General features: G+C 40.3%; 1 protein-coding gene across 5 annotated transcripts in view; it reads right to left on the bottom strand.

Moving 5' to 3' along the window:
* The window catches only part of DENND5B (DENN domain containing 5B), a 118952-nt gene that overhangs the window by 52982 nt on the left and 40999 nt on the right, over positions 1 to 24971 (bottom strand). For 3 of the 5 annotated variants that reach the window (XM_069860006.1, XM_069860022.1, XM_069860030.1), the window contains exons 2-4: positions 17330 to 17395; positions 11638 to 11747; positions 5752 to 6418 (exon numbers count right to left, since the gene is read on the bottom strand). In XM_069860006.1, coding sequence (XP_069716107.1) covers positions 5752 to 6418; positions 11638 to 11747; positions 17330 to 17395 — 843 coding nt within the window. The remainder of the gene's footprint in view (positions 1 to 5751; positions 6419 to 11637; positions 11748 to 17329; positions 17396 to 24971) is intronic. The other 2 variants (XM_069860014.1, XM_069860039.1) reach the window with 1 other exon arrangement.

The following is a 24971-nucleotide window of genomic DNA, read 5'->3' as shown; positions in this document are numbered from 1 at the left end:
AGCAGCTCTGGGCCAGGGCAGCAGGGCGGAGGAGAGGGCACACACTCTAGCAGGCAACGACTTTGCTCAAGACCATTTTTGATTGCCATATTATTTATCTGGCATTTGCCATAGCTGGAAAGCAAAGGCCTAATTTAGCTTCCCCCTGCCCTATTTTTAAAAGGTATTTATAATGTTTTATAATGGAAAAATCCTAAAATCCAGTCAAAAAAGTGGAGAGATTGAGTGTGTGCACGTGAAGGGATAAGAACAGTTCCCAAATCTTCCTCTACACTTCACCATTAGTACAAACGGGACTGTGGATACAGTACAAACCCATAGCAGCTCCTTCTTGCTTCCAGCTGCTTTAAAAACTTGACTTTTCAGGTCATATTAACTTCAGCTAACGAAACTGAGCAACTTTTTTTAATTAAAAGAACAGTTTAGTCTTTCCACCTAAGTTAAAACCCAAGAGTATATTTGAGTCTTTGATTAGTCCAACCATTTACTTTTCTCCTTTCCAGGGGAACACACACCACAGTCTCCTCTGATTGTGGTGGTGTTGAGGCCCTAAACTCAGGTTGCTATGAAAGCATCAACACATTTTGTCCCGCTGTAAACTGTTCATTATTTTTATTGCTGTGCAATAGCTTCCCATTGGTTTTGACAGATATCAGTGTGGAGTGCAACTATTTAAATAAGGATCAGAGGTGAGCAAAGGGTTTCCATGCAACTATTTGGTTAAAAAAAGCTTTAAAGGCAAACACGTCATGCATGTATTAATTTAAAAATATCTCCCCAACACAGACTTTATAAGAAAAATCTTTCAGACATCACATTTTTCTAGGCAATGACGATACGTATGAAGTCATTTGTATTACAATTTCTAAGATTGAAAAAAAACCAATGCAAAGAATATTTCCATCTTTGAGGAGCAATTACTCAAGCCGTTTGAAACAAAGGGTTGGGAAATACTCAAAATTGTAATGAGTAGAAAAAGCCTAAGCTCTACGAAGTTCATCCATGTCTCGTGTACACAACCCCGCTCAAGTCTAAATCCCTAGAAAGGCAGATATACAAAATGGATTGCCGAGGTTGCCACAGAGCCCACAGTTCAATTAATCTTTCTCCAGCAGACATCTCATGCCTGTGGCATTTTGTAACCAATCCTTAGGAAACCGTAGCAGCTATTGCAGAGTGTTATTAACTTGGGCACTGCTGGAAGCCTGGACATTCACAATACCCTTACACCTTACTCCACGGTCACACGGGAAAGCTGTGCTCTGAATAAAATAAAGGGCACTTGCAAGAGTGTTACTTTCTATGACTGAACAAACTGTGATAAAAGGTACAAGACCAAGTCTGTTTCATAAATGAAAGTCCGTAGGACCCAAACTCACACAATGTTAGACGTGTGCTATACTGTGTACCTTGTTTAGTGATAACAAGTATGACTCTCTATCAGATTTTTCTGCTTCGTTGGGAGCCTCCTAGTTCTCATGCCCTTCCTTTGAAAGTCACAGGAAAACATTATGATCCAAGCTTTGATTTTTAGACAATGAAGATTATAAGGCTGCAATCCAAAGACTGTACCCTGAAGACTACGGGGGGAAAAGTATCTAATCCTTTCTCCCTTTGGTTTTCAAAGCCCCATTGTTAAAATTTGGCCCTATTTAAACTTAAAAGTATTCTCTACTAGCAGGAAGATGTAACCTGAAGACACAAGGGTTCGGCTTCACGTACAGCTCTCTGTATTACCTTTACAGGCCAACATCAGCACTTAGAACAGTCTATTACATCTACCCACCAATGGATATTTTGATAAACTCCCTCTAAGTCCATGCTGTCTCCATTAGCAGTAAGGACTTGTCTTTTCAGTCTTGTCATTTAGGCACAAGCACAGGTCTTTGCCAGTTACTCAGCTATCCTCTCCTCGTTCTGCATTTTGCCCTAATGCTGCCACAGCACTGTTTGCTGCTCCCAAGCTGCACAGATGTTTCATATCTTCAGACTGAAATGTTTTGGTCATAGAGGCTTTTGCCCCAGGAGGACACAATTATCCACACCAGCAGTTCTGAAACAGTATTTTGTAAAGCCACAGTGACAGCTCCTTAGCACCAGGCCACTTTAAAGTTTAAAGCATTAACTTCAGAGAAATTGAGGATTATGGTAGTTGTCTGCATTCCAAAACATTTGGGAATGAAGGAGCTTAAAAAATAAGCTCAAAAATGAGCTCATCATTCTTCTACATCGGTCTCTCCACTCCTCTGCTTGACCACCACAGCTGCAATTTGAAGTTACTGTCCACTATAATCCTTTCAGCTTCCCAAGCGATGGGATACCACTTACCTGTAAAACACTATAAGCAGAGCAACTACATACCCGAAGCTGACTGTAGCAGCCACAGTACAGCTATCAATTGGTCTTTTCCTCACCACAGAGCTGTGCCAGACACTCTCATAACACACTGCGAATGTATCCAGGGCAAGCTGGATAAAGTCACCGAACACCCTCATCTCTTCATTTGGTTTGATGCCCTTGTTCAGGCTGCTGGAAACATTGTGCCTCAGCTATGTCATTAAAAATAAACTTTTTCATAATCAACCTTGTTCACTAGAAAAAAAACACCCAAAACAAACAACACTCCAGAAAAGCCAATATAATCTCTATGCTACCTTTCTGCCAGCCCCTCACTTTTTTTTTCACCAGCTCTGTCAGCAACCACATGCAATTCAACTTGACCATCATCTTTTCCACAGGCAGCCTACTGCCTATGCTTGCCTATAAAGTTTGGAACGGTTTGACCAGTTGTTCCCAGTGTTTGCAGTCTTCATATCCCTCTAGCTCTTCCTTGGCCTCAAAAAGTAATCTGCTTTTAGTGGATAGATATTTAGTGAGAAGTTTACTGGAGACAGCCAGCAGGCTCATTGTATGGTTGGGGTTGTGAAAATTTATATTTTCACTCAACTTTTTAAAGAATAAACACTTCTTTTGGAAAGAGGAACTTTTGTTTTGGCAAGTTTGAAAGAAAAGCTTACTTCCAACAGGGCTAGGAGAACAACAAAAACAGTCAGCTTACTTTTCCCACATGAGTTAGCAGCAGCTCTCTCACTGATCTAGTTTGGTGAATTTGGTCCAATTCTCTGATTTTCAGTGAATTCTGACTTTGGGTGGATAATGCTGTCTTGCTTGAAATTGCACCCTGTGGATGCAAGACCATCTTCTGCTAATATTTTGTTGGGTTTGGTACGGTTGCAGCAAGGCCAGGCCACTGGAAACACAGTAAAATGTGCTCATCCTCCTTAAATTGATAAGGGAAAGAAGAGCATATTTGCAAAATCACACCCTCATTCATTACTTTGGATCACATGATATATAGGCCAAAAACTACTTCTGCCTTGAAAGAAATTGCAGTTAAGAAAGCATTTCTCCTTGATGGATCTCAAAGCTTAGGAAGGAGATTTCAGTAGTATCTAGCCTGGTTATATCTCAAATAGGAAAAGAATTGCTTTGTTTTCTCTTTCAAGAATCGCAAGACTGACATTCTAAAGAAGCCGCAGTACACAATTAGCCAAGCACTCAGCTATCAGGACATGCCAAAACTGAAGCTTTGCACTTGACCTCCACTCCACATTCCTCACCTCTGGAAACCAGCATTATGATGCTATTTACATAATCACAGTATTTCCCTGTTACAACTGTATGCTTTTCTCCACGGACCATCAAGTTGTGTCTATACTAGATAGGGAAGTAAAAGTCATGTCAAGGACATCTCTAGATTTACCAATAATAGAGCGAGAGTGGAGAAAACAAAAATCTGAGTTTTGGAGTGCTGAGAGGACTAATTCTCACTCTTTCATTTTTCTTTAAAAAAAAACAAACCCAAACACAAACCCACAGTGAAAACAAAACAAATAAACCATTACTTTACAGCCAGCAGTTGGAAGAAAAACAGTTATCTAACTTTTGGTGGCACTGAAAATTCAGTCAAAATTATTTAGTGGGTATTTTCTATCTGTCTCAAGGACTATTACATAAGTAATGCATATGCATGTTGCTCTCCATCTGCACAAAGTATTACTAAAATATAATCTGACAAGCAGATTTCTCCTAATGCTACTAGCTTACAGTAACAAAATCTCAGTTTTCGGTGAGTCCATAAGCAGGGACGAGGGCTGGAATGACTGGCAGGGATGGGGAGGCATTGCAGTGGTGCTGCTGCTTAACGGTGAACCCCAGTATCAAGTGACAAAGGCAGCATGATTCAACCCGAGGAAGAAAGGGGTAAGCACACACACACAGAAGCAGAAGGGAGGGGAAAAGCAACCTAATCAAAACTAACAGCAGGATTTCTGCTCACACTTCAAACTGAGAGCAGATAAAACCCTTCATTTTCGTGTCTTGAAAGCAAACCCCTGGAGTCCATATGGAGAAGTGCTCCACAAAGAACTAGCAATCCTTTGAATTCAGTCATTTGCAGAACTACTCTCCTTCTGCCTCCCTCAACATCCTTTCCCATTCTCAGTCATTTATTCATTAGTATTACTATTACACACTTACTGACCTTTTCTTTTATATGACAAACCCAAGTGTTCACTTTTAGAACTTGAAAGTACATTACATGTACTCATTTTAGATGACTTCCAATCCCCACTCTCCTCTCCATTTCAAGTTGTATGATTTTTGAAATGTTGCTTGAATCACATCTCTTGAAGAGTATAGGTATTCACCATCTTCTTTTCATTAAAAGGTAGGTGTAATTCCTGGCTTCAGGAAGGTTTCATGTTGTTCATTCTAATCTGACAAAACCACCACACTGCCCTCCCTGCCAAACTTTTTCCCTGAGGCACATTTTACTAATTTAGAGTCACTGCCACAGAACGCATTTGATAACCCAAATAATTTGGGCAGGCACCCAGTGAGACTCAGAGGAACCTCCAAGAAGCCTGAACAACCCCTGGAAAGTCAGTAGGAAACTGGAACTCGAATTGTTCAGGCACTCTGGTGCATTGCAACAGTTGCAGCACACGCTATTTGGTACCCCAATACCGCCAGGGTGAGAACCACAGCAACCAACATCATACAGGAAACAGTAATAGGCGTGGAAAAACTCAGAGCTTGTCCAGCTTGTCCAAGATTCTCAGAACTTGTAGCAGAGTATTACACTATTGCAGAAAGACACAACCAGAAGAGAAAAGGTACAGATCAGGTTTTCAAAAGCTTGCACAGGCTCTGGCAGTGTCTCAAAAAGAAATATCAGCATCCTTGTCAGAAAAGTTCCCAAATAGCTCAAGTAGGACTATGGAGGGATGCCCTGTAACTCCACTCACAGTTACAGGGATGCCCTGTAACTCCACTCACCCAATTTCAGTATGCTGCTGAAATTTGAAAAAGAAAGTAGCAGGAGTGTTTTCTGCAAGATGTATTAATTTCTGCTGGTATTTTTTCAGAAGATAAGATTAGTTTCAGGCTGTCTTACAGCATGATCAAGGGCAATGTAAAGATAATAATTAAGTGAATTCTATTACTAGTTGTCACAAGTGATAAACAGAATGCATAATTAAACAAGCAGCACCTAGTCTGCCTGGAGGAAACAATTATTTAGTGCTTTCATTAGGACAGACTCATTTCCCTCACACTTTTTTCATTACATTCTCGTGTTTCACAAATCCACTGAAAATCAACAGCTACATATTAGCTCCTGTGGCTGCAGCTGCCCAGGAAATGCCTGATGGGAACAGACTCGACATGCATCACCAGATGAGTGCCCACCTTGTGAGTACAGAAGGATCTGCATCTCCAGAAGAACGCAGGTGAAAACCTGGACCAGGTTCTCCAGGCCCAGCAGCTCAAAGACCTCCCGCAGTGGGTAGTCAGAGAGCGGCAGCTCATTGGGCCCAGGTCTCTGGCAAATGATAGGCTCATAAACCCCATAAAACTTCAGCGACCTCCCTGGGGGTGGCAGAGGCACCTCATAGAGGATGTTGTGGATGTAGCTTTCCAGAGGCAGAGGCGGCGGCTGCTGGGAGGTCACCGCCTTGTAGAGCTGGATCAGGAACTTCTTGCATGCTTGCATGAAGGGCAGAGGGGTGATGAGGCATATGCATTTGGAGACATACAATGTGTCTCTGCTGATGTCGTAGGAGTTGTACCGCTGGAGCTTGGCGAGGGAAGTGGCATCACCCTCATCGATGCTGCTGGCCAGGGAGTCCATGCTGCAAGAGGAGGAGGCACAGACGCTGCTGTATTGCTCTGCGTTGTGCATCTGGTAGAGCGTTTGCATAGCTGTACAGATCTGCTTGCTTGTGACCTCCTCATAGAACGTGAGCACAAACCCGTATGTACGAGAGCCATCTTCTCTGGTGATGATGAATGAATGGAGCTGTGGATCTCTATTATCTGTCTGTGTCCTGAAAGACAGCCCTTTGGGCATACACAGCTAAGAACAGAGAAAAGAAATAGACATGGTTATCTGAGCCACAGTTTTAGCTTGTTATATTTGCATTACAGGCACATGGGTTTTTTCATTCCCACTGCATCATAACAAGCCATTTGTCATTAAACATAATCTGCCTGAAAAATAGCCCAAAACCAAACAGCCTAAATCTGATGCTACTTAAAAGAAGAGAGAGACATGATTGAAGAAAGGAAAACACCCTCTAAAATCATCCATCTATTAAGTCATTATGACTTATTTTCATTACTTTGTAAAATTATTTTCACTACTAAATAGCCTTTGTCTCATTTACTTAAGCATGTAGTTTTGTTCTCACTCGCATATTGCTCCCACAGTACTCCAAAATCAGAGAGCCAAGGGAGCATCTTATACCACTGAATTAAAATTACAGACTTCTTGAAATTCTTTGATCTTCCCTAATTTTCTTAAAAGAAGGCAAAACAATTGACTGACAGCTATTACATTCACTTTCTTCTTTAAGTGCTACAAAGTAGTTGATATTGGAAGAAGGAAGGAGGAGGGGAACACCCAAAATCTATGAAAGCCTCATTTTTTATTTACCACTCAGCAAAATCTTTTGCAGTGATTCTACTATGCTGCGTGTTTCTCTGAAACATAGCCCTAGTGACAACTCAAGGCATTTTTCCAGGCATTCCTCAGGAATTCTATCAGCAATCTAATACAAAATAACAAACATCGAGCAAAACTTGTTTGAATCTGTGTCAGCATGAAACTCCGTATGTTCTAGCTAAATAAGTATGTTAATAAAAGAAGAACTAAAGGTTCCTTTGTACCTTCCATCTGAAGAAATAAAAGGAAAGAAGAGAGGGATGGCATTCAAAGCATTCCAGCTGTTCCAAAAGGCAATGCTAGAAGCCAGCTTTGGCAAGGGATGTGAACCTATACACGACTGTTTCCCATAATGTCTCACCTTGACCACAAGTAATTTCTTCTGATGGAAGAGGTAACGGGAAATAATTACAAACTTTCAGGCACATTCTATCCTGAGCTTCACCAGTGCACCTTGCAGAAACCATCTGACAGCGTGATAAAGCTGCTACCAGCCCAGCTGAGATTTAAGCAAGTGATCCAGACTCACTTCACAAGATGCTAGCATTCCCCTAAGTTATCTAAGGAAGCTCTTAAATACTGCTCTAAAAGGTAATGTACAAGACAATAAGTAGCCTGGAGTTGGGAGGAGAAATTAATTCAATTGATGGGCTTTGCTGACATAAACCATGAAATTGCAGCTTGAACCATTTTTGTACAGCAGCCACATTTTCATTCAAAAGGTTTATAATTTTTATAGAGGTATTAACAGCAATGCCGTGGTTAAGGCTTCTCCAATAAAGAAGTAGCAAAAATCCTTGTTTCACACTTTATTTAAATTTATTCTGCACAATAAATATCCCTTAACCTCATTTTCTGGCAAGTTTGCTTAATAAAAATATATTTCTAGAATGTCTGCATTTGATAGCGGCTATAGCCTCATCAAATCTGATTAGCACAGAACCTTAGGTTTTAATCTCAACTCTATCAAAGACAATATTTTCTTCAGTTTACAAAAAGCTATCTAGATAACCTGAATCATATAGGCTGGTACAATCAAGAAGAGATAAGCATCAGGGTAAGTCAGACCAGCTGAGACAGTTTCAGAAGGCTCATTAAATAGATTTCCTCTAAGTCTTAATTATTATTCCCTCATCCTTGTGGGTATACACATACAATGGGACATCCATTTATTCTGCCACAGCACGGCATAAGCAGAATATTAACATTTTAAGACCCTGACTGCAAACCCTGGTACAGAGACTGTCGCTGCTATTAGACCTACAAGAAGATACATGAAAATGCAGAGAAAGAAAGCAGATGGGAAAGCACCGAGGCAGAGAAGAACAACCACTAGTCACTTAAGAATCTAAGATCAAAAGGAAAGGCCTGTGCTCATTTTGCAGCAATAGAGAAAGCTTCAAATTTGCAGTTAATACATGAAAACTTTCATCTTAGTGCCTTGGACATCAATCACTTGCCATCTCATCTGTGTTTGTCGCATGTGCCACAGAGGAGTGTTGGGGAATAGCAGCTTGGGACATGCTGGGGGGCAAAAGCTTTGCCTGCTGGTGAACCTGACTGACTAACATGAAGAGAGCAGTCAGTCGTCTTTATTGCATCTTTGTATAAGCACAAAAATCTATCCAAGATTACTAATCAAAGGACATGAATTTTATTTTCAGACTACTTAACTATTTATATTTAAACATGTCCATCAGGATTAAAATGTGAAATTAGATCATACTGGCAATAAGGCTTATAATCAACATGGTTTGTAAAAACAAAAGGAAGCTGCACAAAGACAGACGAAAAGATATCAGCTAATCCATGCCCCATCTCAAGAAGTGATGAGCAGGAGATACCCCTTTTCTAAACACAAAGGCAGGGGACACACACACACACACACAGACACTGTAATCCTGCCCTCCTTCGTCTTCCCAGTTGCAGATATTCCTGAACCAAAGGTCCTCTTCGGACCACTCCCCATAGCCCAGATCACCTATTCTCCATTAGGTTCTCTATATCTGTTTTTAAGCCCCGTATCTTTTTCATGTTCACAATATGCTGCAGCAGCAAGCTCCATACCCAAACTGGAGAGAAGATGCTTTTGTTTGTATTAAAATCTGCTCTGTCAAATTATGCTGGGGATCCTTTAACTGTTTTATTTCAGTACATGACATGTTCAATGGACAATGCTTTCCTGGATTTCAGAAATACAAAGATTTATACACCTTGATGAACAAGAGGGCTAAAATAGGAGGTCTATTTCCTATAAATTTTACGTTTCTCTCTACTAAGAACTTCAGTTTTGTACAACACATTACATGCAGAATGGCCACAGAAGACAGTATGTGACATTATGCAGGGACAGTCAGAAAAGGCAGTGGGGAAAAAAAGAAACACTTCCCTATTAAATGGAACTCTGTATACTTGGACAGGGAGAGAAAACATGACTTCTAGGCAGAACTATTTCTTGAGACTTTAGAGGGTTATTTTTAAAGTGACAGGATGGTTTTAGAAGGCAGTTGAAATTCCTTAGGCATCCAACAAAGCCAGAGTTCTCACAAGTTAACCTTCAAGGATTTATGCATTTTCTTCTCTGAGGAAAATTGCTCCTGGAAGCTCACATAAAGCAAAGACATAGGCAGAACTAATATAGAAAAGCAAGATCAGAAAGGCCAATAATTGCCTCAAGAGATTCCGTGGAGGTTGATATTACTTTAAATGATGTTTCAGATCAAAACAATAAAAAAGTTTTTCAAAAGATGATTTAAAAAACCATTAAATACTGCTGCTGTTAGTAAACGCTTTTTTTTTCCCCCCTCCGATACATTGCAAATGAAAGATGTGTTCTTCAGCTATTTTATTTCAGCTGAATGCAGCTCAGTTCAATTATTTCATTTTAATAGGTCTCTTGCTGGTTTTGGTATTCTATTTTTGTCCGATAATACGATCACACTTCATGAATACTAGCTGTTTTCAATCGTAAGGTGAGACAAATAATGCAGCAATTCCAGCTCTTGCCTCTTGCTGCCATATTAGAATCACAGAATCATAGAATAACCAGGTTGGAAGAGACCACCAGATCACCGAGTCCAACCATTCCTACGAAAATATGGAACACTTCACGAATTTGCGTGTCATATTTCTGCTGAACACCTCCATCATTTCTCTGAACACCTGCAATTCATAAGGAGAACTAAAAGGCATAAATAGCCTTGGCAGCTGAGTTGTTACCATCTTAACTGTGCTAATGAAACATCGTTCTGAGTCCTTCATGCCTTCTTTATATGCAAAGTGATGTGGAGACCTGCCCAAAAAACGTACCATCACCATCAATGTATATTTGAAAGCAGAGGATAAAAATCCCCAGCTGTCTGAGGGCAAACTGACTGATACTGGTAGCAGGCTCATCTCTGCATTTTGATGCATGTGCAGCGCCAGAGTAATAGCTCTCAGTGTCACTGCTACTTTAATCTCTAGGGTTTTCACATTAAATATATTATAAAATGCTAAAAGATAAAATTCATTGGAAATTGAGATAAACATTAATTTCTAGACCTTTTTGACTACAAAGAAGTTTCAAACGTGAACTAAGTGTCGCTTAGACTGCATTTACAAAAGCCATTTTAATGTGTTTCCCTGTTTCTCCATCAGAGTGAGGGCAAGGAGAATCCCTTGACTTCATACCTGCACCATACACTGAGGCTAGTCCTAGTTTGAAGTAGCTACTATGTACTCTATCTAAACTAGATTGGTGAGGGAGAGGTTCCCTAATTTTTTAGTTTTGAGCTAGACCCAATACACAGTTTTCAGAAACAGCTGGATTTTGTAAAATTGCTTTAATGTTATTATTACAACAACTGTTTACTTTCAAGTTAAAAAAACAAATAGCATTTTCTGTACTGGGAAGCTCAAATACTGTAATCTGGTTGGCATTGTCAGAACATGTTCTTAAGAAGTACTTTGGTGATTTCGGAAACACTCTTTGAATATTAACTCTTTCAGGAACTTTCCAGTGGGTCATTGGTCTTTTAGTTACCACTGCCCCCAACCGTTTTCTCCTGCCTCCCCTGTTCATGGGACTTTGCCACACGGAGAAACTCACATCAAGTCAAGCTGAGAAGAAAGAGATATACAGAAGATGTGTTGGTGCAGACGTGCCCTTAAAAGTGACCACCCAACAAAAGCTGTAGTTTAGGTGAGTTCTATCTTCTCCATAAAGATTCCCCTCTCCTTTGCTATATGCAGCATCGAGGTTTTTTGTACTCAAAAATTTCGCATGGATATTTAGTATCTTAAAAATTCCTCTGTCTGTTTCTTTCCTACATGCAGATCTGTATCCTGGGTGACTATACCCCTTCTCAGCCAGTCACTGAGTGGGTGGTTAGACTTGTTTCATCACACAGTAGATTTAACTAGAACTAACAAGGGAAACACAGCATTTTACTTTTGTTGTGCCTGAAAGTATTCTGTATCTTCACAACACCTACAGCTTTTGAATCAGCGTGCCTAGTGGACGCACTTGGTCCCAGCAGAAGCACCTGGTTCATCACATCACAAAGGCTGGTTGTAAACAACCCAGAAACAAACTACCCAAGAGTCGAAGTTGCCAGAAAACAGCTTGAGAAGAGAGCTTCACTACCTACCATGTTGACGGCATCCTGGTCAAAGGGGTTCCACTCAATGTTCTGAGGATAATGGGCCAAAACTTTGGACTTGAAGGTTCTTCTTAAGGGACTCTGGTCAAAATTCTCTCCTGTAACAAATGAAGAAATAATGATTTGACACAGCATGGAGGCTTCAGAGGGAGTTGGCCTGGGCACCTTACTTTCACGGTGGTTCTTTTTTTTTTTTGTGAAATTTGAAGAGCATTTTCACTCCCAACAGATGTGTTACATTTTAAAGAGAAACAGAAAAGATACACATTAAGTCTAGTCTTGCCCTAGTCTCACAAAACCTTGCTATCATTGCAACACAACTTCCGAATCAGTATTTACTGCAAGAAAACATAACATGAAGAGAAAAATTACTGCTGGAATTTTATGGAAAAAGGCTCTGCAATCAGATGAATTTTCCATCTTTCCCTATAGCTTGAATATCTAGAGATGGCTTTTCTTAGGGGGAAAAGTGCTCTTTCAGCATCAAGCTTGTTACAAACTGTCTTACGGTCAACAAATAGTATAAGCATCTCTCAGCTATTACAAATTATTCAAGGATGCATTACAGATCTTTTATATCACAAGTCCTACGTGAAGATTAAACATGTTTTTCTACTGTATCAAATTTCAAGGACAGACCTTTTCCACATAAAGAATCCAGCAAGTGCAAAGAGGAATATTGAAATTAGACTTCAAGCAGAAATGCATCCAGTTATCAGCATACAAATAGTGTATTTCATGGTAGCATTGCTAATGGAGTTCTCATTTTGGGATGGTCTAAGTTATGCAACACAGTAATCAAAATAAGTCCATAAAACATTATAGTACCATCTACTAAACTTTTCTTAGATATCAGGATACTAGTTTCAAGCTTCTTGCTCTAAAGGCTACAGGTGAGTCTTTCCTATTTAGTTCCTTTCTCACATGAGAGGAGAGAATGGTATGAAAGCTTTAAATTTACAACATTAATGTTTTCACCAAACCTTACTTCATACTCAAAGGTGACTTCTTAGTGTTACCTAGGTACTTTTAAAAATATGTTATTGACAAAGAATTGAATTTCTTTTCTTTAAAAACAAGACAAAAGACAGAACCAATATTTCATTAATGTTTTGAATGAGAGGTTATTTTGGATGAAAAAATATTCAGTCGCTTGGCAAGCTCGAAAGGCCATCCAGCATTCCTGCAGAAAGGTTAACTACAAGCCACTAACCTCACTAGCCCCTCTCTGAAGGCAACATGGACGGCAGGAGTCTAATTTGTGCTTGCCACATTACATAGGACACTTCACACTGCTCGCAGCTTTCAACTGATGTTGCAAGATTCACAGTTCAGCAGTTACCCAAAGGTTTCTGAGGCCACAGCAATTTGGCACGTGCCCTTTGCTCCTTACAAGGCTCAGTCTACACAGTCATTTGGCTCAGAGCGAATTAATCCAAGGAAATTTCTGTACAAATCAATATTTGAAGGCAGAAGTTACAAAGCTCGCACTGAAGTACGTGAAACCAGAGACTATTGCTCTATCACTGAACACGGCAGTAGAATGACCTCTTATTTTGGCCCAGAAGTTCTTTGCAGAGGCTTTAGAGATAAAGACGTCACCCGTCGATTCCTAAAGATTCACAAAATAAAAATCCCAACAAGCAAAGCCAGCAAAAATCCTCTCTCTGGGTATGCACTTAAAAATACTTGGCAACATTTTTAATTCTTAGTATCAAACAGTAATTAATGTGTTTGCATAATCAAATAAATATGCATGAGGTTATTTCCTAATTAGATCTTCAGTCTTTCTCACATCTGATACAGTTTATCTTACAACTGTGAATTAGCAGAAAGGCAGATATTTGATGCTAAATTTGTTTGGCTGCTTCTACTAAAAGTTCAAAGAGCATTTGGATGACTTAATCAAGTTCTCCACAGCTAACAGCAGGTGATTGTTGGAGTTCAAATGTCTTTAAATATATTTTTTTTTTGTCATGAAAAAAGAAAAGTCTTACGGTAACCTGATGGATGCTGATTAGACAACTTGTGGGTTCAGAAGCTCTCATCACCTGTATAGTTCATCATTCGAGCCCTTCACGGGTCCTTTGGGGGCCAGTTTTACACTCTACATCACATAGGTGTACATCTTTTGCTTGAAAAACAGCTGCCAGTGATGACAGTCAACAACTAAATTGATTAATCATCTGATATTAGCACATAATTGTAAATGAGACTCCAGCAGCAATGCACATTTATCACATCATTTACTGTTTCTGATGCCTGTGTTCACTTACAGGCACCGAAGAAGCTGGGGCAGGCTTTGCCCTGTGTGCTGGACACGCTCAGAAGAGCCCCGGTTCCAGCACACCTAAGACAGGGCATCTCAGGGGACACAGCTCTGTGTGTTTATATTGAGCAGGAGAACAAACCACTCTTCTTTCACCTAAATACCTTCTATGAGTGCCAAGAAATGAAGGGTTACATACCCAGTAGCTTTACCTATCTGTTCTGGTAGCGCAGCCTAAGCTTGTGGTGGAGCAGAGAGCGCAGGCTGCATGGTGCTGTCTTGCCTTTAACCTGTCTTCTGGCATTAAAGCAGCACTGGCAGACTCTGGAAGCATGTCAGACTGCTCAGATTATTTGGGAAGCGATCCTGGAAGGGCTCTCCACGGAAAAGTATCCTCCTTTCCTAGTTTGGTGGCTCAATTACTAACTACTCCCATCAGACAAAGTTGTACATTTTCCAAGTTATACCAAAAACTATATTACTACAGATACAAGAGCAGGGAAGTCCTTGACTTTGTGCTGTTCTTGTTATTGAATAGTCTTCATCTTATTTTTCCTATACCCCTTCCCCACCTTGACAGGCAGCATCTGGAACCAGTGGAGAAGAACAAGGCATATTTGCCAGTAAACCACTGTAATAATGAAAAAACGAGGGTTTCAATCAGCTTTTGGAAATGACCAATAAGTTGTATGCTGCTGCAAATACTTGTGCAGTCATTTAGATAACAGACACATCTAAAAGTTTTGTTTATGAAGCACAAGCATTTCTCTAAGAAATCCAGTTTCCCAAAACTAGCAGTTACAATGTCCTAGTAGGCTGACAACATGGATTCATTTTATCCAGAAAAGTAAGTGGCGCAAACAACTTACCTTTGCAGAGTCTCTGTAGGGTTTGCATTTTATTACTCTGATGGTTTTAAAAAATATATAAATTAAAGGTAAAACACAGAGAGAAAATACAATTTTCTCAGTCAGTGATCTATAGACAATAGAGAAGAGCCAAGAAAGCACACCAGAGAGAATCAATCAGTCATTAGTTTGAAAGGACACAACATCACATCCTCCATACAAAGCTGCCTCTCGGGAAGCCAGGCAAGGTAAGCTTTCAGAGGAGATGCATAATTTAGGAAAGAAACAGTACAAGGACATGACAGAAAGCAACCTGCGTGTCAGGGTGAAACATTATCGTTTGGCCAAACTAGCAAGAAACACTCCAACTCCCACCAAAATGAGAGGAGAGATGTGGAACACAACACCCAGCTCCACATTGACAAAAAGCAGCTGGAAGAGAACCACAGGGAGAAAAATACCTTCTTAGCAAACATGAAGGAAGGGATCTGGACCAAAGGGTACCTGATATTATCAACCCTCAGCCTTGGTAGTTTGACATGCTGAATCAGATATGGCAAATTTTATTTAGCTGTTATTCTAGATAAATAGTATATTTTCATCAAATCTACTATGTGCTTATTTAAGTACTTGCTTGCTAGCTTCCAAAACAGGATTAGCAAGGCACATTAAAAATGAAGCAAGTATCAAATATGACAAGAATCCATACTCTAAAATATTAATGGCCAGATAACAGTAGTATGAATACAGACAAAAGCATCATATTTGATGCATGGCACTCATTCATGCAAACAGCATATCTCATTGGGAAAGCTGCCTATCAGAGACTTGAATGGACTCCTTTTTGCATTCAGGATATATTAAAAAAAATCATTCAGGTATTTTTCAAAATTGTGTAAAATATGTCTGATTCAAGTCTCATTTCAATTGGGAACTACATCCCATGTAACAGTACTTTTAAATGACATGCACTTTCCACTAAAGGTACTCAATCTTAAAGTGATCTTTAGTTTCAGATTAAAAGCAAGTGGTGAAGTGATGGATGCTAGATCAAGAAAAAACACAGTAACTTTATTTCAAAATGAAAAGTTTCTCAAAGTTAGAAAATAAGCATCTGCTGTGGTTTGTATGAAGGATAAAATTACTGGGGAAATGCAGCTATAGTTGTCAGGTTATCAGTCACCATGGCTTTCATGTGAGTGACCACATTTTTTAACTTGGCAATCCTAAGGTTTTAGCAGATCTGTTTTAATTAATTATCACAGCCACAAGGGCATACAAAAACACGTACCAAATAGGCAGAGGCATCCTCCACCCACACCCTCTGGTCCAGGGAATGCAAGCTATCTGTCTCTCCTTCTAAGCTCTGGAACGTAGACAGGAATGCTTGCGACCACAGAAATAAAAATATCTTATTCCTTTAGAGGAACATACCGGGACCAAGACTATCCACAGTAGTGCACCTCAGGGTGACAACCTCTTTGGTAGCTATTTCTAATTAAAAGTGTTCAGCACATCCATCTGATTTCCCTGCAGACAGAACTTTGTTAAACATTGGATGACCCTGGACGAGAAGCAAGTAATATACTATGTGTGAGTGAGAAAACAATGTGGGGACAGGAATAATAGCGCCTGGCTGGGGAGCAACTAAGCTGTTCAGTTCGGGAGATGGTTAAAATACTACAGGAATTGTGCTCTGCTGTTTTTCTTCTGTGCCTTACCAGGACACAGAAGTGGCAGTGGTAGACTAGGCAGTGCTGAAGGACATTAACTCCTCACCTTATTTCTGACCACATATTCTCATAATCTTAAAGCGCAGGAGGGAAATTATATGAAAGGGAGCCCTGAGGCAAGGCAGACAAAACATTTTTCATTCCAAAATTTTAAAATCTGAGCTGTCTGTAAGACGGTGGTTGCTTTTTGGCAGAGGCAGGAGGGTTGAGCAGGGTCTAACCTACCTCCTCACTTATCAACATGCAAAGAAATTGATGGATCATATTTAAGCAGGAAGCCATAGTGAGTTGTGTACTCTTTATCAATACACCTAGACAATTCGGCACTTTGATGTGTTTGTGTGGACTTCACTAATGCAGTTATTTAAATCTAGACTGCAAAATATTCTTCCTTGAGGTGTCAGGAACCTTCGGGTCTCTGTAGCAGAAATTAATGCAGCTGGGCCTTCCAGTACCCTTTGTCCACAAATCTACATAACCGAGCCCAGCTGAATTTCTTGATAAATGTTTTCTAATAAGGCCTTATGCAAGATACTGCTCAGTCTTTACCAAGCACATTAAGATTTAGCAATGTGTATATCCATCAATATGCCTGACATCCCTAGTGGCATTTTGCTGGAGAGGAGAAGCACATCTGTAAAGAGAGCTTCAAGAAAAAGACTAAAATTTATCAGATATTGATTCAAATTAGGTAAAAGAATGAAAAACTTGAGGATCTTTGGTTTCTTTTTAAACTCCAACCCTTAATTTGATCCAAGGGGAGTTGGAAGACAGAAAATAAAGAGAGAGAGGGGGGCCTGATGATTATTTTGTCCTTAATGCCTTTTTACCTGAGGTTTTGTCTGTAGTATGTGAGCTCTTTCCACGGAGATCTGCTTCTAGCCATTTGTACAAGACTACGCAACATAACAGAGATAAAAAAAAAAAAGCAAGTATGAACAAAATTAAAAGATATACTGGGGGAATGGAAAAATGTGAAGCAGACATTAAACAGTCCCCTTGCAACCCCTCTTCCTCCCACTACTGCCAAAGGGTAAATCCATGTGATAAACACCCGCCCGTGCCTGTATTACAATAAATTGTTGAATGCATTGACAGACATTGTAGAAATACTTGTCAAAATTAGTAACAAGATTAAATTCTCGGTACTTCAAAGAGCATGCTGCTGTACAGCTTCCCCACTATGAAAGACAGCTTTGTTCATACATTGAGCCATTCCAGAGCCTGTGAAACTGAGACCGGGAAACCAGCAGTTCTTTAATCGGTGTTGAACTTAAACCCAAGAGGTTTTCTTTAGTATCATAATGTTAGCCATGTTGTTACACCATCAATTCTGTACCACATGCCATTTTCAAGACTTTCTGAAGTTGCCCAATAATTCTGTTCATAATTTCTGGACACATAATAGGGTGGTTTTAGACAAAGATTTGAATAAATAAGCTATGTTTAGAGCTTGGATATGCAATCTTAATCTCTTCCAGTAAAAGCTACTCCAATAGGCACTGGTAATGGAAGAGCTTCCTGCTGGCATGTCTAACTGAGGTTTCTTCCAACTGGTTTGCTCATCTCCTGCAGAAAAACAAAAACGTTTCCACTAACACCACAGCATTCTTTTGTCAAAAAAAAGTCCCATTTGTATGCTACACAAACGCATTACACAATCCTCCTCAAGTTAAATCTATTTTTATAAGCTCAGAGTGTATATTAAAGCTGCAATACCATTGACCTCTCTGGTCATTCCGTTTCTAGGTGTAAATGCAGAGTATTTCCACCACGACTTCCTACTTGAGCTGTTAATCCAGGCACCAGGTCAGAAGACCCAGATAATTCTGCCAAGGCTATATTTTCTGAGAGAGCAACTCTCAGTAGAGGGCATAGGAGCTCTTTCAATAAAGATTTTAAGATTCGATTTGTATTTTAGGAGAATTTATATTTTAGGATAATTGTCTTCATTTTTTTAGGAGGTGCCTGTACTGCAGGACATTGTGTTTGCACTTCACATGTCTTAAGCTATTTTCTTCTACGTTTGAGCTGTTTGAATTAAAAGGTGCATAAATAGTTATTTCAGATAATGGAAACTAAACAAAAAATTCCTACTGATTCTCTGGGAACATACTGGGAGAGCACACATTTAGTATCTTTGTCTAGAAGAGCACAGTCTCTGCCACAATCAGGACTCCAAACTCTCCTGGTTAACAGCAATGAGCTGAAGCTGGCAACTGCCCCATACCTACAATGCCTTTATGAGCCTCAATTCCAGGCTGCCCTCACAGCTCTCCCCCAAAAGTCCTTTACAACATTATCACTCAAGGGGAATTTGGCACTGAGCTTCCACAGACTCCACCACAACTCTGCAATAAGAAGAGTGAAAAGGAAAGATGTAACAACTCGTGAAGTGACGCATAGCCTGATGTGCCAGGCCAGGTTTAGATTTTACTACCCATTCAGTATTTTGATCATTTACCATCATCAACTACATAGTTAAACAGTCACAAAGATTATGTAAGCTCCTGCATAAAGAAGTAAAAATGTCAGAAAATCATTAACAGTGATATAAATGCAGAGCTATGAACACTGTTATACAGCCTTATACAAACACAGTGTAATGAAATATGACTATTGCCGCAAAATACTTGCACTTAGAAAAGGCTCAGTATTTCAAATACCTTTTTAAAAAAGAGATTTTTTTTTTTTACCTGGAAAAGTTATTGCACAAGTGTAAATAAAGAGAAAAAGGCTCTAACACAAGCAGTTTAGTTTGCCATCATCCCTTCCTTATGACCTTAATTAAAACACTTATTCTCTGCCTACAGAGTAACATTATACAGCACCAAGATTGTCACCTTCTTAAAATAGCCCCAGACCCATAAAGTTGCATCATAATCTCATCAAAATCAAAAAGGCATGGCTTAAATTATGTCAGTTTGGGTGACTTTTTGCAGCGGGGTGGGTTTAATAAACAGCTATTGGGGGCATGGTGCTCCTATACAATTACCATGGAGTCTGCCTCCAAAGGCTGGAAGCAATTAGGAGGAAACAGTGGTGTGGTATAAAACCGGACCTATATTTATAAATATAAGGAATTATTCACTCCTCGGCCTTTGTTTGCTCTAGAAATCAAGGTGTGGGGAATTCACTCAGGCTGCTGGTGCTGCCACACTACCTTTCTAAGCATGAGCTTCTGATCCGCTGCCAATATGTGGAGGGTGTGCCCCAGGGATCCTTGGCCCATTCTGTTTATATATAGCAAGTGGCATATTTTCTTTTTTATTGCACTTTTATATTCAAATTTGCAGTTCATTTTGAACACTTGATATGAAATGAATGAGTACTAATAGAGAAAACAATTTAAGCAATTATTAAAGGTTCATTTAAATTTAAGTTTCATCCATCCTTATTCTTAAATTGTCCGCTAACCTCTTGGTTAGCTACATAGCAAGTGAGTAATACATGCAACCATAAGAAACCAAAGGGTCTGAAATCCATCTCCCAGGAGAACATTAGCAACACTAGAGCGAAAAATATTCAAGACATCAGCTCAGGTCCTTTAACACAGCAGGATGCCAAAGCCCATCTGGTGAGGGGAGCAAGAGGCACCTGCTTGCAGACTTGGGCTGAACCACCAAGGAAGAAAAGGCATTTCAGATGCCATCACATCCTTCGTGAAGTTTGGATGGCTTCCCACTTAGTGCTAACAACCATTTCCCACTCTTTGTTCTACACGTTCACGTCTCTCCATGGACTGAATGCAGAATGAAGTATCCAGTCACACCTTTTGCACAGGACTCCTCTCATGTTTGTGCTTTCTATTAAGTTGCAAGGGCAAGATCAAGTTCAAGCATACCCGATTTCTGTGTCAAAACATGATGCCACATTCGCAGACTGGTTTTGGAAACACACAAACATAATTTTCAATTCAAATGAATCTTAAAGGAGGTTTTGTCCTCTACTCCCCAGGAACAGAGGTAACACAAGAGTCTTGTCTCAAGATCTGCTTTATTACAGTTGGTATTTCTGCAGATGAGAAAAGGGCAAGCCCTCCCCCAACCAACCATAACTTGTCATCCTAAAAATCCCTGTACCATTACTGTTTAGGGTTGTGTACAAGAAAGGGGAATTTTTTTCAGTAATTTTTGGTTAGGGGCTTTTTTAGTACAAGAAAAATCAGCCTTATTTTCATTCTTTGTTTTTATAATTACAGGACATCTTCTAAAATGGGCTGCATTAAGATAGGGTTTTTAAACCACTCCACAATGCACACGATATCACACAGCTATATTAGTCTCCTTTGACTCATGAGGATGGCAAGATTCAGGTGTTCTGTTACTTGAAGCTAGAAGCAGTTACACTAAAGCTGCATTTACACAAAAGCAAAGTGTGAATAAATACACTGGTAAGAACTTTTGCTATCGTAATTCAGAAAAGAAAGCACCTTAATTTGGCCTGGTCTATTTTCAGCACTAATCAACTTTGACATAAACGGAGCGTGAAGATGTCCGTCCTGTAGCTTGAAGTGTCAGCTATTCCTGATCTGGGGTTTTGCTTTTTGTCCATCTTGCACAAGCTCAAGGCCTTGGTTCCCTGGACTCAGCACAATTATGCTGGGCAATAGATTTTTCTCATTCAAAACAGGCCCTCACTCTCCAATGCCCTCAAGAGCTGTCCCTTGATGTGCTAAGCCACAAAGAGGATCCAAAGGACTGGGTTTTTTTTATCAGCCACGCAGAACACAGCCTGAGAAACCCAGTGGTCTACATCCACCAGTACTCTCCAGAAGGAAGCTATTCTCAGTTTCTGAAGATTATTCTTCCTCAAACACCACAATCTGCAACCCAACGCCACTCAAGCTGACAAAACACCCTGGGCAGGGACAGCCTCTTCACACTCCTTGAAGAGCCGGCCCACATCTGCGAGATTTAGGCAATGGTTTTATCAGTGGGGCAAGAGGTGGGTTTAGAGAGGTTGGACCTAGAACTAGCTCCTCACTGTATCGTTACTTTTTTTGCCTACCTTTCACAAGCAAAAGGTTACAGCAAGGCAGCACTTGCTTGTTAAAGCTGCAGCTGCTAAGCTTTATGTAAACTTAGTTACATGTGTTTTAGATGGGAAGGGTATCTGGCAAAGCAAAAACTTGGTTTCTTGCAGTCTCTTTCATCATCGTAAAGTAGAAACACTCCATTGCGTAGCACAAACTGATTTTCTTTAGGGGTTTTTGAAAAACTGCTGTTTAAGCTGCTGCCAGCAATTAATTGTCCTTATGATGGTCTCCAAGAGTCACTATTCTGCCAGTTTTCAACAACTGAATCCTTTTAGAAAAAGACAAAAACTTTCCACATGCTGAAAAGTCATAAGCACCCGCAGGCAAGGTTTGAAGTTATCAGAGCTCCCGGATGGAGAATAGTGGTGAGCAGGAATGGAAATGCAGGCAGATGAGGATCTGCTGCCCACATAGTTGTATCAGTCCTTAGAACAGATACTTACACTTAACAGCTACCAGAGAAACCATTTCAGTTTGAACATTGCTCTCAGATGCTTCAACCCAGGTGTACTTCATTAATTGGAGATAAAAATACTGCTGCAAATTCTTCTACTGTGGGCAAATCCTCGTGCACAAAGGAACAAGTAATTTATACAACATGATGGATGATGCAGAACTTAATAGCTCACGAAAAAACAATAGACTTGTGTCAACTAAAAATGTTAAAACACTGTTAAGAGGCAAAAATATCATCATATTGAAAGAAAGATCAGTTCTCGTAACTCTTTTAACATACCTGTTCTGCCACAAACGTCATGTCTTGGTCAACACCACCTTCATATAAAAACTTGAAGGTCAGGCTGCTGCCAATGAGTTTACACAAGGGACCATTAAGAAGCTGTTGGTGCACGGTAATTGCACATCTAAGCCACATCAAAAATATGCTCTATGCTTAAGTAAACCTTAAGTAAACCGTGGCTAGTTAAATACAGCTTTAGGGTTTTTTTCATTGCAGCAGAGCCCTATACGTTTCAGACAAAGCATAAACAACCAGACTTACGCCTTATCACCACTGACCATTTTGTAGTCAGTTTCCAAGTCTACTGAAAATACAGAAAGCTGAAACCAGGACTCAAATCACCATGCCACAGTAAAGGGTCAGGAATCAAATCCAAAGGAATGGAGCAATACTAATTTCTGGATCCAAACTAGACTCCAGATGAGAAACTGAAAGCACAGCACTGTTCCTACCATGCTCCCAGACTTAGTTCAGATCCCTATAAAGCAGAACCTAGAAATAAAATCCTTTGGCTTCCCCTAATGCCTTGGGGAGTATTAGGCGCCACAGCATCTTCATAATGTCCATTGAGAAGGACAGAAAAATAATTCTCTCTGAGTTCAGCTTGTAAATGCTCCTGCATCTCAGCTGCTTTCCCCCCTCGGCCCACTCGTTCCCACAGATGTCTGGAAATGAAGGCAATGGAGTCACCCGAACAATACCATCTCACAGTTTCTATCAAATTTAATCATAGAATCATAGAATAACCAGGTTGGAAGAGACCCACTGGATCATCGAGTCCAACCATTCCTATCAAACACTAAAACATGCCCCTTAGCACCTCGTCCACCCGTCCCTTAAACACCTCCAGGGAAGGTGAATCAACCACCTCCCTGGGCAGCCTGTTACAGTGCCCAATGACCCTTTCTGTGAAGAATTTTTTCCTAATGTCCAGCCTAAACCTCCCCTGGTGGAGCTTGAGGCCATTCCCTCTTGTCCTGTCCCCCGTCACTTGGGAGAAGAGGCCAGCACCCTCCTGTCTACAACCTCCTTTCAGGTAGTTGTAGAGAGCAATGAGGTCTCGTGTATTTTGGGGTTGTCTGCTCTCCCAACTACAGGATACACCTTCCACTGTCATCAACAAGATCTCTTAAAGAACATAGGTAAAGTCCCGCAAAACATGCAAAAAGGGGCAATGCAAAGGGCTCTGTATCTTAAAAGTATCTCCTTCACCAAAGCCTAGCAATGAAAAACAGTGTCTTACTCCCTCTCCCCACAAATTTCTACTTCTGCTCTAGTAAAAAGCTCTCTGCAGAGCAGTAGATATCCATGTGAAAACAACAAACATTTCTGGGATGTTTTTTGACTCTGAAGGTAAAAAACTGTGGTGAGCCACAAAAAGGAACAGGGCACATTTCCTGGCCTGAAACATGATTGAAAAGAGCTGGTAGGGCTCTGAAAGAGAAGCTGAAGAGATGCACAACAAAAGGTGAGTAAGAAATTGAAGTCCACTTTCACTCCACATGCATATTTTGCCTCTTATTTTCATGCCCTGCTAGTAGAGATGGAAGCAGCACAGAACAGAGATCTAAATAACCCTAAAATTACCTGGCATTTAAGCAAATGCTTCCTCTTTACCACTAATCCACTAATCTTCCAGTACCTGGATCCCAGGTTGATTGGCACATTAAGAATACACGTGTAGAAGGCTGCTCTTGTTTTTAAATGAGCATGAGCTGACACCAACTAGAGAAGCTAATTCCAAAACAAACCATTTAGAGACATCGCAAATAGACGTTAGAGCCTTCCTGGCTATTGCACACACCTCATGTAAAACCACCAGGAGTTACGTTACAATATTTTCCTTTCATGTAAAGGGGAATTTGGTGACATTAAATAGAATATTTCACATAATGGAGCAAGCCATACCACGCTGCTCTGGAGACCTCAGTAACTGTTCCAGCATACATTAGAAATGGACTATTTCATACCGAGTGGAGCAAGGCTGGATTAGTCACAGACTGCATTGTAGCTGAACATGATTTAGTACCTGCAGTCTCTGTGAGTGTACTAAGGTCTGGGAGGTTTAGTAAATACAGGGAAGTGGATGCAAAAGGCAACAGAACTAATAATAAGTACAGGTATAGCAACACAACTCTGAAAACAATGGTGTCGGTGTTACAATGTGGGACAGCTAAATCTGAGCATTCGATTACAGAAAATGAGCATAATAGTTTTTCATGGTGAAAGAAGTTATTTCTTCAAGTCAAGACAGGAGAGAGTTGTTTATAGTATGACAGCATGGGTTTCAATAGTCCCCACTTACACCTCCTATAAAACATAAGTCTACCAACTAAAGAACATTATTGTACATAAGAGTTCACATGTATAATGGATTCACAGCCACATACGTGTGCACGCTCCCCCACTTCCGAAGAGGGGATTGGCAGGAACGATCCGTTACAGATTCAAAAGCTGCCCCCTGCACCCGGGGCTCCTCTCAATTCCACAATGGCTCAGGCAATAATAGAGATAGTCCTCAAACCTGGACACCAGCTGGCTTATAATTCCTTGCAGCACTGCAGTAGCATCAGGAGTTCCTACATTACTCCCACAGGATTAGAATTCCCATCTCAAATCAGAGAGGATAAACACATACCAGATTAAAGAGACACAAGCATTTGCATATCTCTTCAGGGTTTGACAGGTTTCTGGT

Source organism: Phaenicophaeus curvirostris, chromosome 1, assembly GCF_032191515.1.
Source record: "Phaenicophaeus curvirostris isolate KB17595 chromosome 1, BPBGC_Pcur_1.0, whole genome shotgun sequence".
Taxonomy (NCBI): domain Eukaryota; kingdom Metazoa; phylum Chordata; class Aves; order Cuculiformes; family Cuculidae; genus Phaenicophaeus; species Phaenicophaeus curvirostris.
This window is presented reverse-complemented; position numbering and strand designations above follow the sequence as displayed.